The sequence below is a fragment of the Leptopilina boulardi genome, unplaced genomic scaffold, assembly GCF_019393585.1.
Source record: "Leptopilina boulardi isolate dan_hultmark-lab unplaced genomic scaffold, ZJU_Lbou_2.1 LbouV2_350, whole genome shotgun sequence".
NCBI lineage: Eukaryota > Metazoa > Arthropoda > Insecta > Hymenoptera > Figitidae > Leptopilina > Leptopilina boulardi.
Genome location: NW_026137919.1, coordinates 964,769 through 984,618, shown reverse-complemented (window position 1 = coordinate 984,618; position 19,850 = coordinate 964,769). Strand labels below are relative to the sequence as shown.

General features: G+C 28.1%; 1 protein-coding gene across 1 annotated transcript; it reads left to right on the top strand.

The window, feature by feature from the left end:
* Positions 1-5,081: 5,081 nt before the first annotated feature.
* LOC127286124 (uncharacterized) lies at positions 5,082-16,032 on the top strand. The gene is made up of 6 exons (XM_051312435.1): positions 5,082-5,444; positions 7,278-7,414; positions 8,781-9,536; positions 12,108-12,318; positions 12,956-13,120; positions 15,614-16,032. The coding sequence occupies exons 1-6, from the start codon at positions 5,204-5,206 to the stop codon at positions 15,634-15,636; spliced, it is 1,533 nt and encodes a 510-aa protein (XP_051168392.1). The 5' UTR covers positions 5,082-5,203; the 3' UTR covers positions 15,637-16,032.
* The last annotated feature ends 3,818 nt before the right edge of the window (positions 16,033-19,850 follow it).

Genomic DNA, 19,850 nt, shown 5'->3' with positions numbered 1-19,850 from the left:
AACGTTAAAAAATGTTTATTTTTAATTGGAGATATTGAATTGAGATAAACATGCAAATCCCACATTTTCTTACAAATATCTGACAAAAAATTTAACATAACCTCTTCACGTATGTGAAGTATTATGTATGTATTATCTTCAGAATTTAATCATCTTTCAGAAAAAAAATAGAAAGAAATTTTATGTTTCTTTTACGTTTAACACATTTTCTCACTTATGAAAAAAGGGGTGTGCGCATAATTATTTAGTGTACTTTACGAACTTTAAACATAAATAACTTTCTGTTTGTTCCTTCTTTTGTTTTTTAAATATCGAATGATAAAATTATGTACCTCATCGACTTCCATCGAAGACATACTATTCACCAGATTACTTTTCATTGTATATTCATTTCTGTCATGTGGTTGAAATATTCTCTGTTCGCTGCAAATGTTTTCAAACTTTGCAGTTTCAGTGCCTGTTTTCACCTGCAAGTATTTACTTTAGTTAAATAACACTGTGTCACAAACATAAAAGAATTAAAAAATCTCTTGTCGGATCTATTGGAGGTTGTAGATTTCAAAAAACTAAAATAAATGGTATAACATTTTTTGTGTTTTTAAACATTAAATAATATTTATTTAAATAAAATTTACCAGCATAGAATGAGCCTAAAATATTTTAAAACTCAGTATTATTAGTATTTCAAGTATTTCCAGTCTTGTGTCCCATGGATCCCCAAAGTATATAAAATTGTTGATAAGCTATTGCAAATAAAAAATTAATGTTATATCAGTGGTTAGAATTTGAAGATGTTGATAAAGGACCAGAAAATATAAGAAAACAAAATTTTTCAATAAAATGTAAAATTTAATGACTAGAAGCAAACGTCGTCTCCATTAAAAAAATTACTTTATATCGAAATTTTGAAACGAAAAAATGTTTTTTTTACTCTCAATTTTAAGGTGTTTCGGCAATTAAATATACCATTCTTTTTAGTCTTTTCAGACCTACAACCTCCAACAGTTCCGATAAGAAATGTTTTCTGTTATCATGCAGTGTTATTAATACATATATATTCATAAATAGAAACGAAAAAATATTAATATGAATAAAAATGTAAAAATCCCCTCGCTGGAGATTATATCAGTGTATAAGGCATTTTTTTAAATTTAAAACTCCCCTCTCTCAACTAAGTCATCAAAATTTGTTCTGTTGCTTGTAAAAAATACTTTGACAACCCTTCTCCCATCCTTGATGCGTTACTTAATTTATGAAATCCTAAATTCATTAATGAATCTTTAGATAGAAACTAATTCTATAAATCTAGAAAATAATTATAGAAAATAATTCTCGCATTTACCTTGGTTTTCCCTTTATTTCTCTCATGAGGTAAGTGAGACTTAATGTTTTGATCATCAAGCAGTGTATTATTGGTTTGCTCAAAAGCATCATCTTCAAATGGGCTAAATTAATAAACAAATTGAAGAAAATTAATTAACATGTCAATTTTTAAGAATGTTGTTCCACATATAATCTATAATATTATTTTATCACCTTTTATTATATCATTTATAAAATATTCTAATTTTAATTGCAAACGCTACTCAGCTTATGAGACTAGATTTTTTTAAGTTTTTTGAATCTACTGCGCATGCGTTTAGAGATAGCTCAAAAATTCTAATGGCATTGTATTGTTCAGAAAGTTTCCCATCGACCAGTAACTTTCCATTTTTTTCTGTTCAAATTTTACAATTTTTTTAATGATTTTTCAAAAAATTAAATTTTGACTTTGAAAAGTGAGAATGAAGAATGAAATTTTGTTTTTTTTATGACTACGATTTTGGTAATTGCAGTACATCAAAATACAAGAGTACGTGTTGTATCAAGAAAATCTGAAAAAATTGTTTCATCAGCATGACAGGAGTATAGGCTCAAAATTTGAATAAAAGAACGACGTTTGTTTAAGAAATTTTTCCAAAGAAAATCTAATCGTACAAAAAATTTTAGAAATAAGATTTTTATCTATAAATTTTAAAAAATGGGAAATAATTATTTGATAATTTTTTGCATTACATTTTTAAACAGTTAATCTGAAACTGCAAATTTTCATATAAAAACATTAAAATTGATTAATTTTTGTACAATTTATAAGCAATCAGAAAAAAATGTTATCTTAAATTTATAAAATTTATGAAGGTTTTTTTCGTTGAGTACAAAAATGTAAAAAAAATAAATAAAATGGAAAATGTCCGTTTGGCGTAATGTTTCTATGACATTCAATGTGTAACAAATTTTCTAAATAAATTGACGACACTTTAAGGTTAAATTTACTAAGAAGGATTTTTATGAAATGAAAATGAACGGGATGAGTCAAAGCATTAAAAAAATAACTTGAACTGAAATATCCAATATTTTTAATTTATAGTTCCATGACAAACACATAAATAAATATTTTTGAACACAATATTATATGTGAAATAAGGAGTGTTATTAGCTGCCATAATTTCCCCTAACATAAAAAAAATTTTGTGTTATGAATAGTGTCATTTATATAAAAGTAGGTTACAAATAATTGTCGAAAAATTTGACAATTAAAATCCTGCATTTACAACATTGAAAATAAAAGAAATAGATTATTTTCAAATTTACCTATTTTTGTAATTATCATTAAAAAAATGAAATTTGATTCATAAAAATCTTATAAAAACTATTTTTTGCAAAACGATATTGAAATGCAAAAATGAAAAGTACGTAGTATAAATGAGGATAATAAATTTTACAATTTACAAATAATTATAAAAAATAATTATTCACTACTTACTTTACTGTTTCTATAGAAGATAAAGTACGTTGAAACGTTTGAAACTCAGGAAATGTTATGGTGAAGCTCCTGTTACTTGTACGAGATTTTAAAATTATTTGATCATTAATATCTTCGTTTTTACCATCTACTAATATACTGGAATTTAAAAAATATAAAAAATTTAACATATTATAGGCTGATTCTATTTCAATTAATACACGGTGAACAGGTTCTAAATCACACTTCACATAATTTTCCTTGTTTTCTAGGACATATAAAAAGACATGTTCCTTTGCTTAAGCAAAAAGAAATTTCTTGCTTAGTCAAAGTCCATAATTATGCGCACACCCCTTTTTTCATAAGTGAGAAAATGCGTTAAACGTAAAAGATGAAAAACATAAAATTTCTTTGTATTTTTTTTCTGAAAGATGATTAAATTCTGAAGAAAATGACACCTACGTGAAGAGGTTATGTTAAATTTTTTGTCACATATTTGTAAGAAAATGTGAGATTTGCATGTTTTTCTCAATTCAATATCTCCAATTAAAAATAAACATTTTTTAATGTTCTTGGACTTATTTTTATGTTACTTAATGTAGAATTCAAATTTGTTACTGGTATTTGGATATATATTTTTTATTAAAAGGTGCAACGAATATCAAAGTGTCATAAAAATATTCGACAAATAAGAGTACTCATTTAGAGTAATAAAATTAAATTTAAAAATGAAATAAATGTACAATCAGAGTTTTTTTAAAAATTTTTTTAGTATCTTCAATTTACAGATTTTACTTCCCATTTTTTTACATTTTGGTACTGATAATAATTTTTGCATTTTTCAAGCCAACTTTCACTCGTTGCAGCTGAAAGGGGCGAACATGTATCAAAAAGACAGTAACAAATTGTCATTATACGCTAAATAACGTTTAAAACAAGTCCAAGAACATTAAAAAATGTTAATTGGCTTTGGAGAAATTAAAAAATTGAGTAAAACTTGTAAAATCTACATTTTCTTATATATCTAGTAGAAATCTACATTTTTTTACATATCTAGTACAAAACATAACATAACCTCTTCAAATTAGAAGTCATTTTTTTTATAATTTCATCAGCCTTTAAGAAAAAAATGGAAAAAATTTGTTTTTTATCTTCTACGTTTAACGCATTTCTTCACTCATGAAAAAAGGGGTGCGCGCAACATGAGATAATAAAGAAAAAATTTCTAATAAGGGAACTGGAATTATTTCTGTAACGTCAAAACTTGTGCTAAGTAATTCATCAACAATATGTCCTCATGAGATCATTCATATAAAAGAATATTAATTTAAAGCAAAAAATAATTTCCAGTTGATTTTCTAATTAAAGAATCTTACTGTAACAACCGCAATACAAGCAACGTGACTTCCAGTATTTTTATAAAAAAATTTATTTTCAACTTCTTAGTATACATAATATAACCTATTGAAAAGCACTATATTTTTATTGTCTCGTAACCACACGAAAACATTCAAGAAAATAATAGATATTTGTGAAAAAGTGCTGGCAGTGTAATATTAAGGTTAGGGTGAATTTGAAGCACGTGGAATCCATTATAATTATAAGAAAGCAGGAATTTAGTTTGTAAAAAAATATAATTATAATCATACTTACGAATCATTTTTTTCCGCCATAATTCTCCTATGTAAATTTTGACACTCACTAAAATTTATGTTATTTAAAACATTGCTATTTACCAAGCACGTACGTCAGTTGCACAAAGAAATTTCAAAATAGCAAATCACAAGCGTGATAAAAAGGAGGAACGCAGGAGGAAGCGGTTAAAGGCCAACGCACAACTAATTCTTGAACGGGAAAACAAACGGAATGGAATGAGTAAGAGAAGGACAAACATTATGTCTATCCTTCTTTTACTCATTCCATTACGTTTGCGTTCCCGTTCAAAAATTAGTTCTGCTTAAAGGCCTTTCTCCAATGGATCCTAAACTCTTGCGTTGCGTATTCATTGCGTCGGTTGCTATTGGCAACCAATGCTAAAATCAACGCGTCAGTCACGCAACGCAAAAGTTTAGGTTCCTATTGGAGAAAGGCCTTTAGGCCTTGACGGTTATTATTATTAAGAACCAATATAGGCTAGTTTCAATAAGGGCCTAAGCACAATATTTCGAAAAGTGTCAGATTAAGAATGCTCCACTGTAAAGATGGGTTGCGAACCTCCCTTAAAGTAACTTTACCTTGTGGCCACCATGTGCACTGTGACCGTACCCTTAATTTGGCAACATTTTCAAATGACGCACATTCTTTCTTTCTCTCGTTTATAACGACGTAAAAGGTGTGATTTTTACTGTGATTTTCAATCAATTGTAATCCGCATTTCAATTTGTGCTTTCTGTTTTTTTTTGCTTTTTATGCTTTCGCGAAATGTCGTCCAACGCCAAAAAGCAAAGATTAGGTGGTAAAAATGAAATTATTTCGCACGCCTATGTCACATACATAAGTGACAGCAAAAAAGAAATTATTGAGATTGATCGAATTAGACAATTTGATTGTGAAAGAAAAGAAGATTTCCAAGATACCGGAAAGGCAGTGTATGAAGTTGAATGGTTTGACGAAGAGGAGAAGGAATGGTATTTGTTTAATGCTGTGGTGCATTATGTTGGCTGTAAGTATTTACTTAAAAATCAAATCTTAACCTATATGATATTATATTATTATTATTGCGCGGTTGCTTCTCAAGTTGCCTTTGAATGTAAAATACATTTATGTTGAAGAAAATAAAATTATAACTAATGAAACTATAATAGTTCATGTTGTTTAAATAATTATACAATAATTTATACAAATCTAAAACCTCCAAATGCACATTAGGCTGGTTCTATTTAAATTCATGCAGGCTGAATAGGTTCAAAATAATAAATAATGTATATCATTGTATTTTTTATTTTTTATATTAGGATAAATAAAGACACTAATTTTTTTGTTATGAGAAAAAATTTTTTTTATGATTTACGAGTATTCAAAAATTTACGGCAAAAAAAGGTTTTTGAGCAAAACAGCTGACATTGTTTTAAAAATCTTTATAATTTTTTCAAAAATTAATATTTTTTAATTCTGTATTCTGATTTTATTAGTGTCTTTGATGCTCTTTCTTTGCAAATTTAAAATATTTTAATTTTTAAAAATTAAGAAAATAGCGATCATTTTTTAAAAAATAAAGAACTCGATTTTTTCTAAAACATCATTTTTTATTATTTTCTTGAATACTTGTTGTATCTGGATACCAGATAAAAAACTAACTTTTTTCAATAATTTTTTCTTCTCAAAATAACAAGAGTAATAATTTAGGGTAGTGTAGCGCCATATGTTACTCATATACATATATTCTGTTTTTGTTAATTTTAGCAGTGTTTTCGAAACTCTTTCTTTGCAAAGTTGAAAATTACAAAAATTTTGAAAATTAACAAAATAGCGGATATTATTCGAAGTGCTTCTAAGTTCGCAAATTTTTTTTGCAATACAAAAAATACGTGTCTTTTTATTTGTCCTAAAGAACAATGAAAAAATGAAGGAATTGAAACAAAATCAGTTATTATTCAAACAAATTGAAGCAATAAATGTAATATCTGAAATTTTCTATTATTACGTCCGGCATAGATTTTACCCACCTGTCAGAATTTCAGCTATTGGAAACAGTTTTATATGTAGGTTTCTACTAGAAAGACAAACTCTTTATATTACAAAGACACATCATTGTTAAGAAATTTAGTTCACTCAATATTCAAATAATTATTCTCGTTAAATGAAACATTTCAACAAATTATTATTATTACATCTGACATTTTGAAATTTAAAAATATGACCACGGATTTGCATTCATCGACTTCAAAAATTCACAAGTAACAAATTTCAAGCTATACAGAACATTTTCAAATTTTTGTGCAATATTGGCTTCGCTAATTGTTTTCTCAAAAATTTCTTTTAGTCTAATATTATATTTGTCAAATTTTTTATCCTATGTTAATATATTTTTTAAAATTTTGAATTTGGTGACCATTTTTAACCTGATATCTTGAGTTTTTAAAAATACATTTTACCATATCTTTTAATTTGAACATTTTTAAAATCATATTTGGGAGTTTTACGCACATATCTGAATACTAAATAACTTTAATTTAAAAATATCCACTTTAAAAAAATGTTTAAACCTTGTTTCTTTACAAAGAAATTGTAGATTCTGAAAGAGGGATATGTAAAAAAGTTAATGGTACTTCTCAAATTTTTTTATTCGAAACCGTTTTTTATTTAGAATATTATAATAAATTTTAATTAATTAAACAACTTCAATAGAGTCCAAAAAGGCATAACAGTCTGACAGAACGTTTAAAGCATTAAAGGCAATTTTTTGGCACCTATCAGTTTCAGGGTTATATTTTTTACGAGGTAAAAACGTACCTGCTTTAAAAAATACATAAAAATACATTTCAATTTTTTATAGACAGTGAAGATGATGTTGCAAATCAAGTGGAAGAGGGTATGGCTTCAAATCGTCGTTTGAAAATACCGACTGAAAAGATGTTGTCTGTCTTATCTCAAGGCAAAGAGAGTAATGAACCGAGGAAGAAGGAGGATAAAGTAAATTTCTTTTAATTCTAATTGAATATAAATAAGTAAAATTTTCTTTAAAAGAATTATTCCATTAAATTTTGATCATAATCGTTCTTGATTAAAGGCACAAAACACCCTATTTTTTCCCAGTATATCGGAAACTAGAAAACGTATTTTGTTGCCCAAATGCATAGATTTTGTACTTTAGTGAAAATCTCTAAATAGAAATTACTAAATCACAATCTAAACCACGCGGGTGATTTACCTTGCAAGGTGTGCAAGCTTACACGGCAAACTTGTGGCAAGTTTGTTGCAAGCAATAAAATGTCCTATTGCTGCAAGTTTGTGGTAAGCTTACTCGTCAAACTTGCTGCAAGTTTTGAGTGTAAATTTGTTGCAAGCTTGCCGCGCAAGTACAATTTTTTCAGAGATACGACGACTTATATTTCCAAACCCTGGCGGATTGCGACCGGTTTCGATTGACACTCGGTTGCGTTTCAGTTGCAAACTCAAGAAAAACGTGAAAATTGATGGAAAAAAATATTGCAGGAATAAACTCTTGAATTAAATATTTATTCATTCTAATAGTTTTTACTATACATTTTCACGTTTTTCGTAAGATTTTTCACTAGAAACTGAAACGTAACCTAGTTGCAATCGAAACCGGCCGAAATCCGATTATTATCCAAATGTTTCTAATATTTAAACTGGTAAAAATTTAATTGTGATAAAAACGAAAGAGTGCAGAAAAATTTGTCAAATTTATTCTTTCTTTATATCCTTGACGTTAGTGACCGATCATTATAATATTTTAGGTAATTTAAAAGGCTTTTTCAAATGACCGAAAAACCTTTTAAATTACCTAAAATATTCTATTTTTTCTGCTTTATAGGAGTTAAAAAATTCTATCATATACATTCATTTTCATGAAAATAACTTCTGTCAACACCAAATTAAGACATCACAAAATCCACATTTGTAGACGCCATAAAATGATATTTTAAATTTCATCACCCACATATTTATAAACCCATAAGTAAAAAAGTTTTAAAAAAGGCATAACTGATTATTTATTATTACTTACATATTTATCAATTGTGAGATTTTAGAGGAAATCCCTCACTTTTTTGGCATTCGGTCGTCTTTGAAAGTTTATGATTAGTTATAATTTATTTATTGAGTTAAAATAAAATTTGTTTTTACGAAAGTGTACATGAGGATTTTGTTGAAAGGTATAGAGACGGATAGTGTCCTGTAGTGTGTAAAAAAGTTATTTATAAAATACTAAAATCAAGAGGGGAATCCCTCAATAAGTACGTAATAGAGGGTTAAAATTTATTGAAATCAATTATAGACTAAAAAATCTGAATATTTGCTTTTATTTGTCTTTTAGAGGGTAAAGTTGCAAGCTGCTGCAAAAAAATCCACTAAGGAGGAAATATTTAAAAAATATAAAAGAGATTTGTTATTAAAAGGAAGACAAAGACTTACGAGCGACAATAATCAAGATGCCAAAATCGCGAAAAAAACCAATGATCCAAGTGCAAATGAAAAAGATAGTGGAAGTGAAGATGATTTTGGAAATGAAGATGGCACTGGCAGTAAAACTGATTCTGAAAGGAATGTTAATACTGAAAATATAGCTGATACTGGAAGGAAGGCTGATACTGGAAGGAAGGCTGATACTGGAAGGAAGGCTGATACTGGAAGGAAGGCTGATACTGAAAGTGAAGCTGATACTGGAAGGAAGGCTGATAGTGGAAGGAAGGCTGATACTGGAAGGAAGGCTGATACTGGAAGGAAGGCTGATACTGGAAGGAAGGCTGATACTGGAAGGAAGGCTGATACTGAAAGTGAAGCTGATACTGGAAGGAAGGCTGATACTGGAAGTAAAGATGATACTCGAAGAAAAGTTACTACTGGAAGTAAAGATGATAACGGAAATCAAAGTGATAATGGAAATCAAAGTGATGATGGAAATCAAAGTGATAATGGAAATCAAAGTGATAATGGAAATCAAACTGATAATGAAAGTCAAAGTGATCATGGAAGTGTAGATGAGGAAGAAACGATGAGTAATTCTGAAAGGGAAGAACCTCAGCAACAAGGCACTCCGAGAAAGAAGCAATTTCGCATTTACAATGAAAAGGTATGTAAGGAAAAAGTTTCATCACAAAAAAGTATGATTTAAAAAATGAGTCTGGCCTATTAGTAGAAGAAATTCTTTAAATAAAAAAAAATTAAGTTCATTTTTTACTGGAAAATTCATGGAATTTCCTGTATTTTTCTGGAATTTTAAGAAAAACTTATTTTATTTCCAAATTTGAAGACAATAATATTCGTACTGCTTAATATTACTATCTCCTAATAGTACTCTAAATCTGAATAAGTGAAATTTCACATATTCCATATTATGATTCGTTCTCTCGTTCAATAAGTGTCTAGGGTCAGTTGGCATAAATAGAAACAAGATGTAAATCGAAACTGTAGTTATTTCAGTTAAATGAAACTTTTTAAAAATAAATACGGCCTTAAACCATGAACCCTAGATCACCCCCAATAGTTTCCAAGTATTCTTCCATTTTCCGTTTGTTAGTGAGCAGCAGTATATACAAAAATATTTCCTGTTGCATAAAAAATTGAAAATCAAAGAAGACACCCTCTCACTTTTTTCACTCGCATTTGGAAAAAAATAAACTAAAATTTTATATTATTATTCACAGTTATCTCTTATTAATTTTACAACAGAAATTAACTCTGATTTTGCAAAATTTAATTGAAAATACGAGACTTTATCTATTTACCCCTAAAAATTGGAAAGTCGGGGTAAATAGAAACAGAAATTTCAGCGACATTAAAAAATATAAAAATTATAATATTATTGTATAAAAATTTGAACAGATTTATGTAAAACTTGTCAAAGTTAATAAAATTTTTATTTGTGCAATGCGTTTCAACTTTTATCATTGTTTATTTTTAAACTTATGCAATGCATTGTTATTTATTAGTTTGAATTATTTTATCAATAGCTCCATTTTTTATGTAATTGTTTGTATCTTTTAGCATTTGCATACTTGAAATTGATTTTTTCTTAAATTTTGTAAGAAATAATTACTGTTTCAAATTTATTTTTGAAGTTTAACAAAGTTGAAAAACTTAGGGGTAAATAGAAACAGTTGATTATTGCTATTTAATGATACCCATATTTTCTACTACCCAATAAAATTGTTTTACAAAAGTGAAATAATAACTCAATACACAAAAAAAACCGAATGTATCACGATTTAAAAGAAAAAACTTATGTTATTGGTGAAACTTAGCAAATCTGTTTCTATTTACCCCAACTGACCCTATGTACTTTTAATATGTTAATTTTTCACTTGTTTTGATAAAAATGTCACTTATTTCACGTGCGTATGCACTTACTGAACGCGAAAACGACTTATAACATCGAATATATGAAAGTTTACATATTCAAATTTAGAAATTATGTTATTTGTATTTATTTCTTACATTTATCTTATTTCTCAATTTTAAATTAAGTACAAATAATAGTTTTTCGTGAGATTTTTCACCAGCAATTGAAACGCAACCGAATCGCAACCGAAACCGGTCACCAAACGTTTGAGCTTGTACCACTAACTACTCTCATTTACTGGAAGAAGCACGATTATTTGTGGACGTCCGAGTGAAAGGTACCACTTTGTCTGTTTGGATTTATCTATATGGTCAAATTCCTTGTTAAATTTGGAAATTTTTGAGGGGTCTTACGTTCATTTTGGTACAAAATTCACTGAGTTACAGAATTTTTAAATTTAGAGTGCCAAAAACCCCATTTCGAGAAAAACGAAATCAAAGATTGTAATGCAAATATCTCTGGTTCTTTTGGGAAATTATTCAGATGAGAGTTGTTTTAATTCAAGAATACCTTAAAGATGAAAAATCAATAGGTTTAGAATTTTTCCACCCTCTCCATTTTCAAAATAATGGATAACCGACAAAGTGGTACCTTTTCTAAAAATGCTATTTTTAATTAATAAACAGAATTTTTTTTAAGTTAACAGTTGTGTGTTACTTAATTGAATTATTTGAAGAAAAAAAAGAAAAAGTAGACAAAAAAAGTTTTTAATTAACTTTTTTATGAATAATCTTAAGAAATATCGAAATTTTCAGTTCCAGAAAAAAGAAATTGAAGATATATTTATTTATTATATATCAAGTATATTTTCTATATGTTTAAAGTAAATTAACTAGATATGTGCATGTAAAAATATATTTCCAGCTGAAGTGTTGCAATAAACTGCCGGAAACAACAGAAATTTACAACTTTCGCAATAGACCGACAAATTGGTACCTTATCTCTTTTTTTCAAACAATGAAATATAATACTTAAAGTAGCCATAAATTTATGAAAACTACATAATTCGACACGTAGTACCATGTAGATTAATAAACAAAAATATTTAAAAATTCGAGATTTTCCTAAGAAATTAGTAAATCGCGAAAATCTCGGAATCTAGAACCGACAAAGTGGTACCTTTTTATTCGGACGTCCACATTTTTAAATGTTTTAATAATAAATTGAAAACGGTATATGAAGAAATATTTTTAAAAATTTTATTGAATAGAGTTTTTCATTTAATTCATGATTATAATTATTGCAGCCCTGACACATGCTAGACAATTTTTTTATATCTATTTGTGCTATTTTTTCATACAGATTTATGTAAATGAAAAAGTCTCATTTACAAAAGAAGAATGGGATAAGATTGATTCCGAAAAAAAAGAAACAATGATGGTGAGAACAGCGGCCAGGATTATTTGGAAAGGAGATCTTTCTTCCAAATGCTTGAATGTCGATAGAGCTCAACCTCGGAGCGGCGGAAAAACTCGCACTGTGTGCGAACCGAGAAAATTGGAAGCTATTCAAGGTTTTTTATTTTTATAATTATTGCTTTTTTTCTAATTTACAATTTGATAATAAAGAAGTTTTACCTACGTCATATAATTTGGTTAAACTTGGGATAATGGGAACCTTTAAATTTTGAGTAATTAGAGACGTTCGATTTTTGCGGGAAAAACTCGAAAGACTTTTCTGCCGTGCAAAACTCAAAAACCGTAACTTCATTTTCGAAATTATTTTTCCTTATTTTTGCAAAATAACATTTTAGAAAGATTTGCAGCAACAATGAACGAAAATGTATTTTCGGCGTTTTCTTCATACAATTAACTATTTTGTTCAGGCATCAAAATAATAGTTGTATTAATAATATATCACGTATTTGCAATTATACGTTCAAAAGCAAATGTATTTTTTCTTATATAATGTTTAGTCGATTTTATTGCATTGCTATTGAAATAAAAACTGCTCCCTTGAATTAAAAGCAGTGTTATAGGATTAATTGAATATCAGTTTAAGTAAACGACATTTACTTTCGAACGTACATGAATATACGACATATAGAATCAATAGCATTTTTTTCTCAGTGTGGACGGTATTGTATAACTTTTATATTTTCTATCACGACATTTAATGCAAAATAAAAGTATGTTTTTTTCTATGACTAGATATCATTAAAAGAAGGTTGGAATTTAGGGGGAAAGAAACGCACAAAGATCGCATAAAATCATTCGTCAGAACTAATATGACATCCCTATTAAACGACAGTAACAAGACGGTGTTATCAAGCACAGAAAGGAGAGAACTCATTAAAATACGAGATGAAAGACGAGGTAATCAAAGAAATAATTATAAATTATTATGTAATTCAGGTTGTCTAGCGAAACACGATTTCAAAATTCCCGGCAAATTCACGGATTTCCCGAATCTTAAGTCAAATTTTTCCCTGATTCTTTTTTAATGATTAATAGCTGTTTCTTATTAAAATATTAATTATTTGGAAAGATACAATATAATTTGTTTTTAAGTTTACAAAACAATTACATACAATATACAGTTCCGGTCAGAATTGAAAGACCACCCATTTTCAGGTGTATGAAAAACATTTTAAAACATGAAATTTATGAAAACTAAAATTTTTTTTTAGTTTTTTTGGACAATGATTTTGAAAGATTTTTTTAACAGATGTTAAAAATTTGAAACAAACAAGACCTTACAGAAGTCATTTGGCCAATATTTTATTTAGATATTTTTGAGAAATCGTATTTCTCAATGTTTTACAAAAGTTTGTATAACTTCTAAAATAATGAACGCTTTTTTTATTTTTAGGTTTATTTTAAAGGTCATTTTCTATTTAATAAGAATTTCTTATAGGCATTAATGTGTAATATTTTTCTTAGAAAATACAGGTCGTCAAAGTTAGACAAAAAAAATTTGAAAAATTTGAAATCATTTTATCAACAGAAAAATTGTTTTTAAAATTCCAACATATTTATTTTATTCAATTCCCTTGAAAAATCTAAACCATATCCTGTTTTATATATTTTCTAGAATGGTTTTTAGAAGTTATACAAATTTTTATAAAAGATTAACGGTTTTTTAAAAATATCTTAATAAAATATTGGCCAAATGACTTGTGTAAGATCTTATTCTTTTCAAAATTTTATGATCTTTCACAAAATAAAAAGAAAAAAATTTTATTTTCCATAAATTTTATGTTTTTAAATGTTTTTCATTCACCTGAAAATGGATTGTCTCTCAATTTTGACCGGTAGTTTATGTAAAAACAAATAAACATGAATAGGACAATTATCCCATAATACTATTTTTAATCATATAGAATTGCGTTAAATTCTCTGATTGAAATGTTCTGAATATTTTAACGAATTAGTAGAAATTTTTAGAAACTCCCGGCAATTTCTCGGGGGTTTCCCGGTGAAACTAAAATCCTGGCAAATTTCCGGTTTTCCCGAAATTCCCGGTCGCTAGACACCCTCTATTTATAATTATCTTTTAAAGCAAATATTTCCAGATTACTGTTAGTTTATTATATTTCATCTACTTTTTCAACTTAAATCAAAAGAATTTTTTATAATTCAGAACTCTTTTTTTAATAATATTTATTAAAATTTTACCAAAGATATTATTTTTTTGATTATAAAAATTACTTTTATGATAATTTAGTACTTAAAATTTAATTTGAAAAAGTGTTTTTTCGAATCCGTTAATTAAATCATAATTGTGATTTAGTTTTAAATATTATCAAATTAATACATTTAGAGTACTTAAAAGGAGAGTTGAGACGGTTGCGCAGATAACACGTAAGCTTGCGGCAAGCTTGTCTGAGATAGCAAAATGTCTAATGCAAGGTAAGCTTGCAATGTAAGGTTCCTGCAATCTTGACATGAAGGATTGCTACAAGATTGCAAGGATGATTGCTGCAAGGTTTTTGTAAGCTTGTAGCAAACTTGTTGCAAGTTTTCAAAAATCTTTTTAATTTTAAAAAATAATTTTTATAACCTCTTTGAAATTAACATTTATTAATTGTGTCCTATTTGCTCCACTTGGACACTTAACATTAATGAGAAATTTTTGTAACAAAATTTGAAGAGACTGAAATCAAACCTGGGATTCGACGGACGCTGGCCAAACACCTTAACCGATAACCTAAACAACAAACTATCAGAGAAAAACAAAATCTTGGCCTTAAGCAAAAGTGATCTTAGAGATTGAAAAAGAAATGTATAATTTCTATATTTGCAGACAGTTCGTTGTTTAACGTATCGGTTAGGGTTTTTGGCTAGCATCCGTCGAATCCTGGGTTCGATTCCAGCCTCTTCAAATTTGTTTCCAAAAATTACCCTGGAATATTAAGTTTTCAAGTCGAACAAATAGGACATAGGGTAAATGAGGGTATTACGGTAGGCGGTGGGTGCATGAGTTATCGCGGTTTAGCTTTTTTGCCAAATTTTATCATTTATGTTCCAATTTTTTAACCCACAAAATTCAGATAGTTAGTTTCATATGGTAAGTGTTTAATAAACAAAAAATATTAGTCATTTAATTATATTTCTGGGCTTAAAAGTTTCTAAATCTCTGAGGAGCGAAATGTTTGATAAGAATTATTGACATCTGATTTCGATGAGGTTAGTCTGAACCAATCACATTCGAAGGGTCATCTATCTCAACTGTTCTTACAATTACTCTAAATACAATAAATTTGAAGTATTATTGGAAAATTTTAAGATTATTTTAAATAAAAATTGCAATGTTTCAGTTTAATATTTTCAAATAGAATATTAAGCAATTCTTATTTTCTCTTACAGGACTAAACAGGAATGAGCCATAAGAGTTTAAAGACTCCATTTTAAAGTTTACTTATCTTTTTTAAAAAATATTTTTGTTTTTATTTATTTGCTGAAAGAAGTTTTATACGTTTAAAATGGTCGGTTTCAGGCTTATTGTGTAACCTGAAAACTATTCATTTTCATGGCATTAAAAAATGTAAGCCTGTCAGCACGCATGCCCTGCGTTTACACGCATAAGATAGTTTGAAAAAGAGAAAATTTAACTGTCTGTATAAAGCCAAAATTCATTTGATGTTCACCCTTTATATTTAAATGTCATAAAAGTATAGCAGACAGACCAGTAAACCTCTGCTAATGATGTATCAGACCTAATGTTAAACGTACAGATTTTGTTAAATAAGCAAACGATCAGTATTTACAAGTACCAAAAAAATTTTGTAAGTACTTATAATTTTATATAATTATTTAATTTTAAGATTAAACATTACTTGTTTGTAACCACACGAAAGTGGCTAAAGCGTGTTGCAATTTAAAAAATAAAATGTTGTATTTTGTAATTATTATTTTTATTATTATTATTATCATTATTAATTGATTTGTTTTAAAATGGTATCAGTTTGAAGTTGATGAAAAAAAATCGAAATGTTTTTTGTTATTTACAGTAGTTAAGCAACAAAAAATTTTTTTCCATAATTCAACTTTTAGATATTGTAAAGATACAGGTTATAATCTTTTAAAAAAGTCATTGTTTGTCTCTCTATCGTAGTTTAGTTCTATTTATTATGCACAAGTCTACTTCAAATTATTAATGCACATTTTAATAGTAAGATTATTTTTAGAAAATTAAAAATCTTTAAACTACTACTAAAGGAAGATATAGATATACATTAGATATTAGATATCCCACAAAAGTTCTTTATTTGCAGGTTGTTTATGCATACACAGAACCTGTGTAAAATAGCACACATTTCGAATAACATCATACAATGGGTTCTCATTTGCATGTTTATATAGTAACCTGCTATGCAAGAATTTATAAGATCCCGTATACGATCACACAAGGGTTCCTATTTGTAAGTTGTTTATATGTGAACCTGTACTAGAACTCATACGAGATCTCATATAGGTTCACACACGAGATTTTTTAGCCGGCAATTCACACATGAACCTATGTAGGAACACATACATTTGATATAGGATCTCACAACGGTTCCTATTTGTAGATTGTTTACATGGGAACCTGTGCAAGAGCTCATACGAGATCTCATATAGGTTCATGCACGAGATTTTTTCAGCCTGCAATTCACACATGAACTTATGTAGGAACACATACATTTTTTATATAGGATCTCACAAATGTTCTCATGTTGTTTATGTGTGAACCTGTACAGGGACTCATGCAGGATCTCCGATAGGATCACATAAGAGTTCCTATGTGTAGGGTTGTTGACATAGGATCTTATGTAGGAACTTACATGGGATCATGTGTTGTTTGCCTTCTCAAAGACATAGGATCTGTCGTCAGATCTCACACAAGTTCATCCTAGGATCTTATATACAAAAGATCATATATGGGAACTCAGGTAGGAACTCACATAAGAACTCATGAGGGTTCGTGGATGGGATCCCATATGTGTTCTCACATGGGAATTTTCAACAGGGTAGAATATATTGAATATGGGCAAATCCACGAAACTTTTAATTTTTGTGATTCTTGAATCGAACACTTAAAAATCTGAATTATTTTTAATTAAAACTTTGGGTATCATTTTTTTTGCTAAATTATATAGAAAGGAACATTTACGTACAGTATTAGAACAAAATACTTATTTGACCATTAGTTTTATAAGTTAAAAAGTGAAAAAATGATTAAATTTAATTTGAATTTCTTGAAAAAGTTTATATTCTTATACGAATACGAAGGTTTGATTGAGCCTCTAATAGTATTCCTGTGGCAACAATTTAAAATTTTATTTAAATTTATACATTTTTGAAAGGCACAACTGCATTTTTGCTTTAAACAGGTCAATCTATGCTGTGATCGAAACATTTTCATACATATATTTGAACACAAAAACGCCGCTTAAGGATTTTGAGTGAAATAAATTTTATTAAGTTAAGAATATGCTGAAAACACTTTTTTGGAGTCTTTACCCCTTCTTTTCTCAAAATCCTGATGTGCTAAACAAATTTGGGTGCCAGAATCGTGTTCAGAGCACGATAATACTTTGGGAACCACTCCGATATCAAAAATAAAAAAAAGTTGAATTTTTCAATTTTATATGTAATTTATTAACATTAAAGAGTTTAAAGAGTTAAACATTGACGGCGTGAGCTAAAAATGAATCACGCATATGAATTTGTAGTGCTAAAATGTACTTAAGGCCAGGTCCAAGTCGTGTCAGCTGTTCCATTGAAACTTCAAAGGAACAGCTGACTCGACTTGGACCTGGCCTTAAACGTGAATACAAAGTGACATAAATGTGCCTGCAAATTGAAAAAAAAAATTTTTTTTCTTAAAAGTTTCGTGGATTTCCCCATTTACTCTTTTGAATTCTGCAATAAAAAATGTATAATTATAATATTATAATAGCGAACATTGACGTCTTTAAAAAAATATTTCAAATAATTGCTTGCTTAAAATAATTTAATTTCACTTTTTTTTCATTATTCTCAAAACTAACATTTTATAGTTAGATCCCTCTTCGACGCGCGGCTTCAATTCTTAAAATCATTTATTTTCAATGTAGGAGTGAAGGGTATAAAATAGAAATTGTCAATTAATGATTCGGATTAAATAATTCGATCGACACATGAAGTAAAGTCCCCTCTGTCAGATAGCTATAATTTTAATTAAAATTGATTAATTATCTAATTTAGAAAATATAAGATATTTAATTAAATCATTCGTAGATAAAATGTTTTTAGAGTGGCAAAAACGTCTTTATTTCAAAAATGTTTATAAAACTTTGTCTGAGAAAAAATATAAGCTTCAAAGTACGTTTTAAAAACGTTTCTAGATGATTTACTTTCATGAAAGAGTTAATGTTTTTAAAATGTATTACGATATATTACCAGAATTTGAATCATCTCCATCTTCTTCATCATCAGTGCCAGATAACGTAGCAGCATGAGATGCTTTATCAGTTTCCAATTCTATATTATAATTATAGGTTAATAATTTTTTGATTTAAAAAATTATAAATAACTCTAAATCTAAATTAAGTAATAATTAAAGTTTATTATCCTTAAGTCCATTTAATTTCATTGTGGGAGTGAAAGGTATAAAATAGAAATTGTCAATTGTTGTCTCCTACAGTACTTTGATAGGCCATCGCTGTGCATGCTAGGTATGCTGAGTTCTTAACTGCTACTACCACATCGACTTTAGTCTGTTTTTAGGGTTTCGTTGCCGAGGGCCGAAAGCCTTATAGTTTCACTTTGGTGTCTGTCTGTCCGTCCGTCGTTATCATATAGTTGCCATGGTAACAGATACCATAGCGACCGTCCATCCATCAGTCCGTCGTACACTCGTATGGTTGCCATGGTAACCGTTCTCATGGCAACCGATTTCATAGCAACCATTGCAATTCACAGATAATATAAATATAAGTTATTGCATACAAATAACTTTTAATATAAATTTAAAAAGTCAAGAAACCCTAGATGTAGGCGCTTTGAGCCTGCTTCTTTTCCTGATTTTTTTATTTATCGTGAAATATATTAATAAACTACTACTCTTTTAGTTCATAGGATTCTCTTAAAAATCATTATTTTTGAGGGTTATCGAAATCGCTGATTACGAAAATGACATTAGATTTTTAAAATTCGAAATGCTGGAAGAATTTTTTAAAAATTTTGAGTTGATTGAATGTTCTTTTAGGGGATTTTTGTGTCACTAATTACGAATCTGATATACAGTTATTAAAAATTTTAATTTTAATGGTAGATTTAATATGGTTGACAAAATTAAAATTCACCGGGTTCACTTAACCTCTAGATTGTTAGGAAAAAAAAGATACTGACCAAGAATTTCGAGAAATAGAAATATATATGTAGTTTACTATATTATACACTACCGTCCGAAATTGTGCGAACTCTGCTTTTTCAACAACTATAAAACTGTTCAAATCTTCAAAAATATTAAAACTAAAATTTTTTCCTCTTTATTTTATTAAAGCTAATAAAATTCTGAAAGAAATGACACCTTGACAAAGACAATATGTTAATTTTTCAATTAGATATCTAAGAAAAA

Bases quoted from the DNA above. Each gene is read 5' to 3' on its own strand.
- LOC127286124 (XM_051312435.1), top strand. From the start codon at position 5,204: ATGTCGTCCAACGCCAAAAAGCAAAGATTAGGTGGTAAAAATGAAATT. The intron at 7,415-8,780 runs GTAAATTTCTTT...TTTGTCTTTTAG, and splicing joins CGAGGAAGAAGGAGGATAAA to AGGGTAAAGTTGCAAGCTGC. The intron at 13,121-15,613 runs GTAATCAAAGAA...TTTCTCTTACAG, and splicing joins AATACGAGATGAAAGACGAG to GACTAAACAGGAATGAGCCA.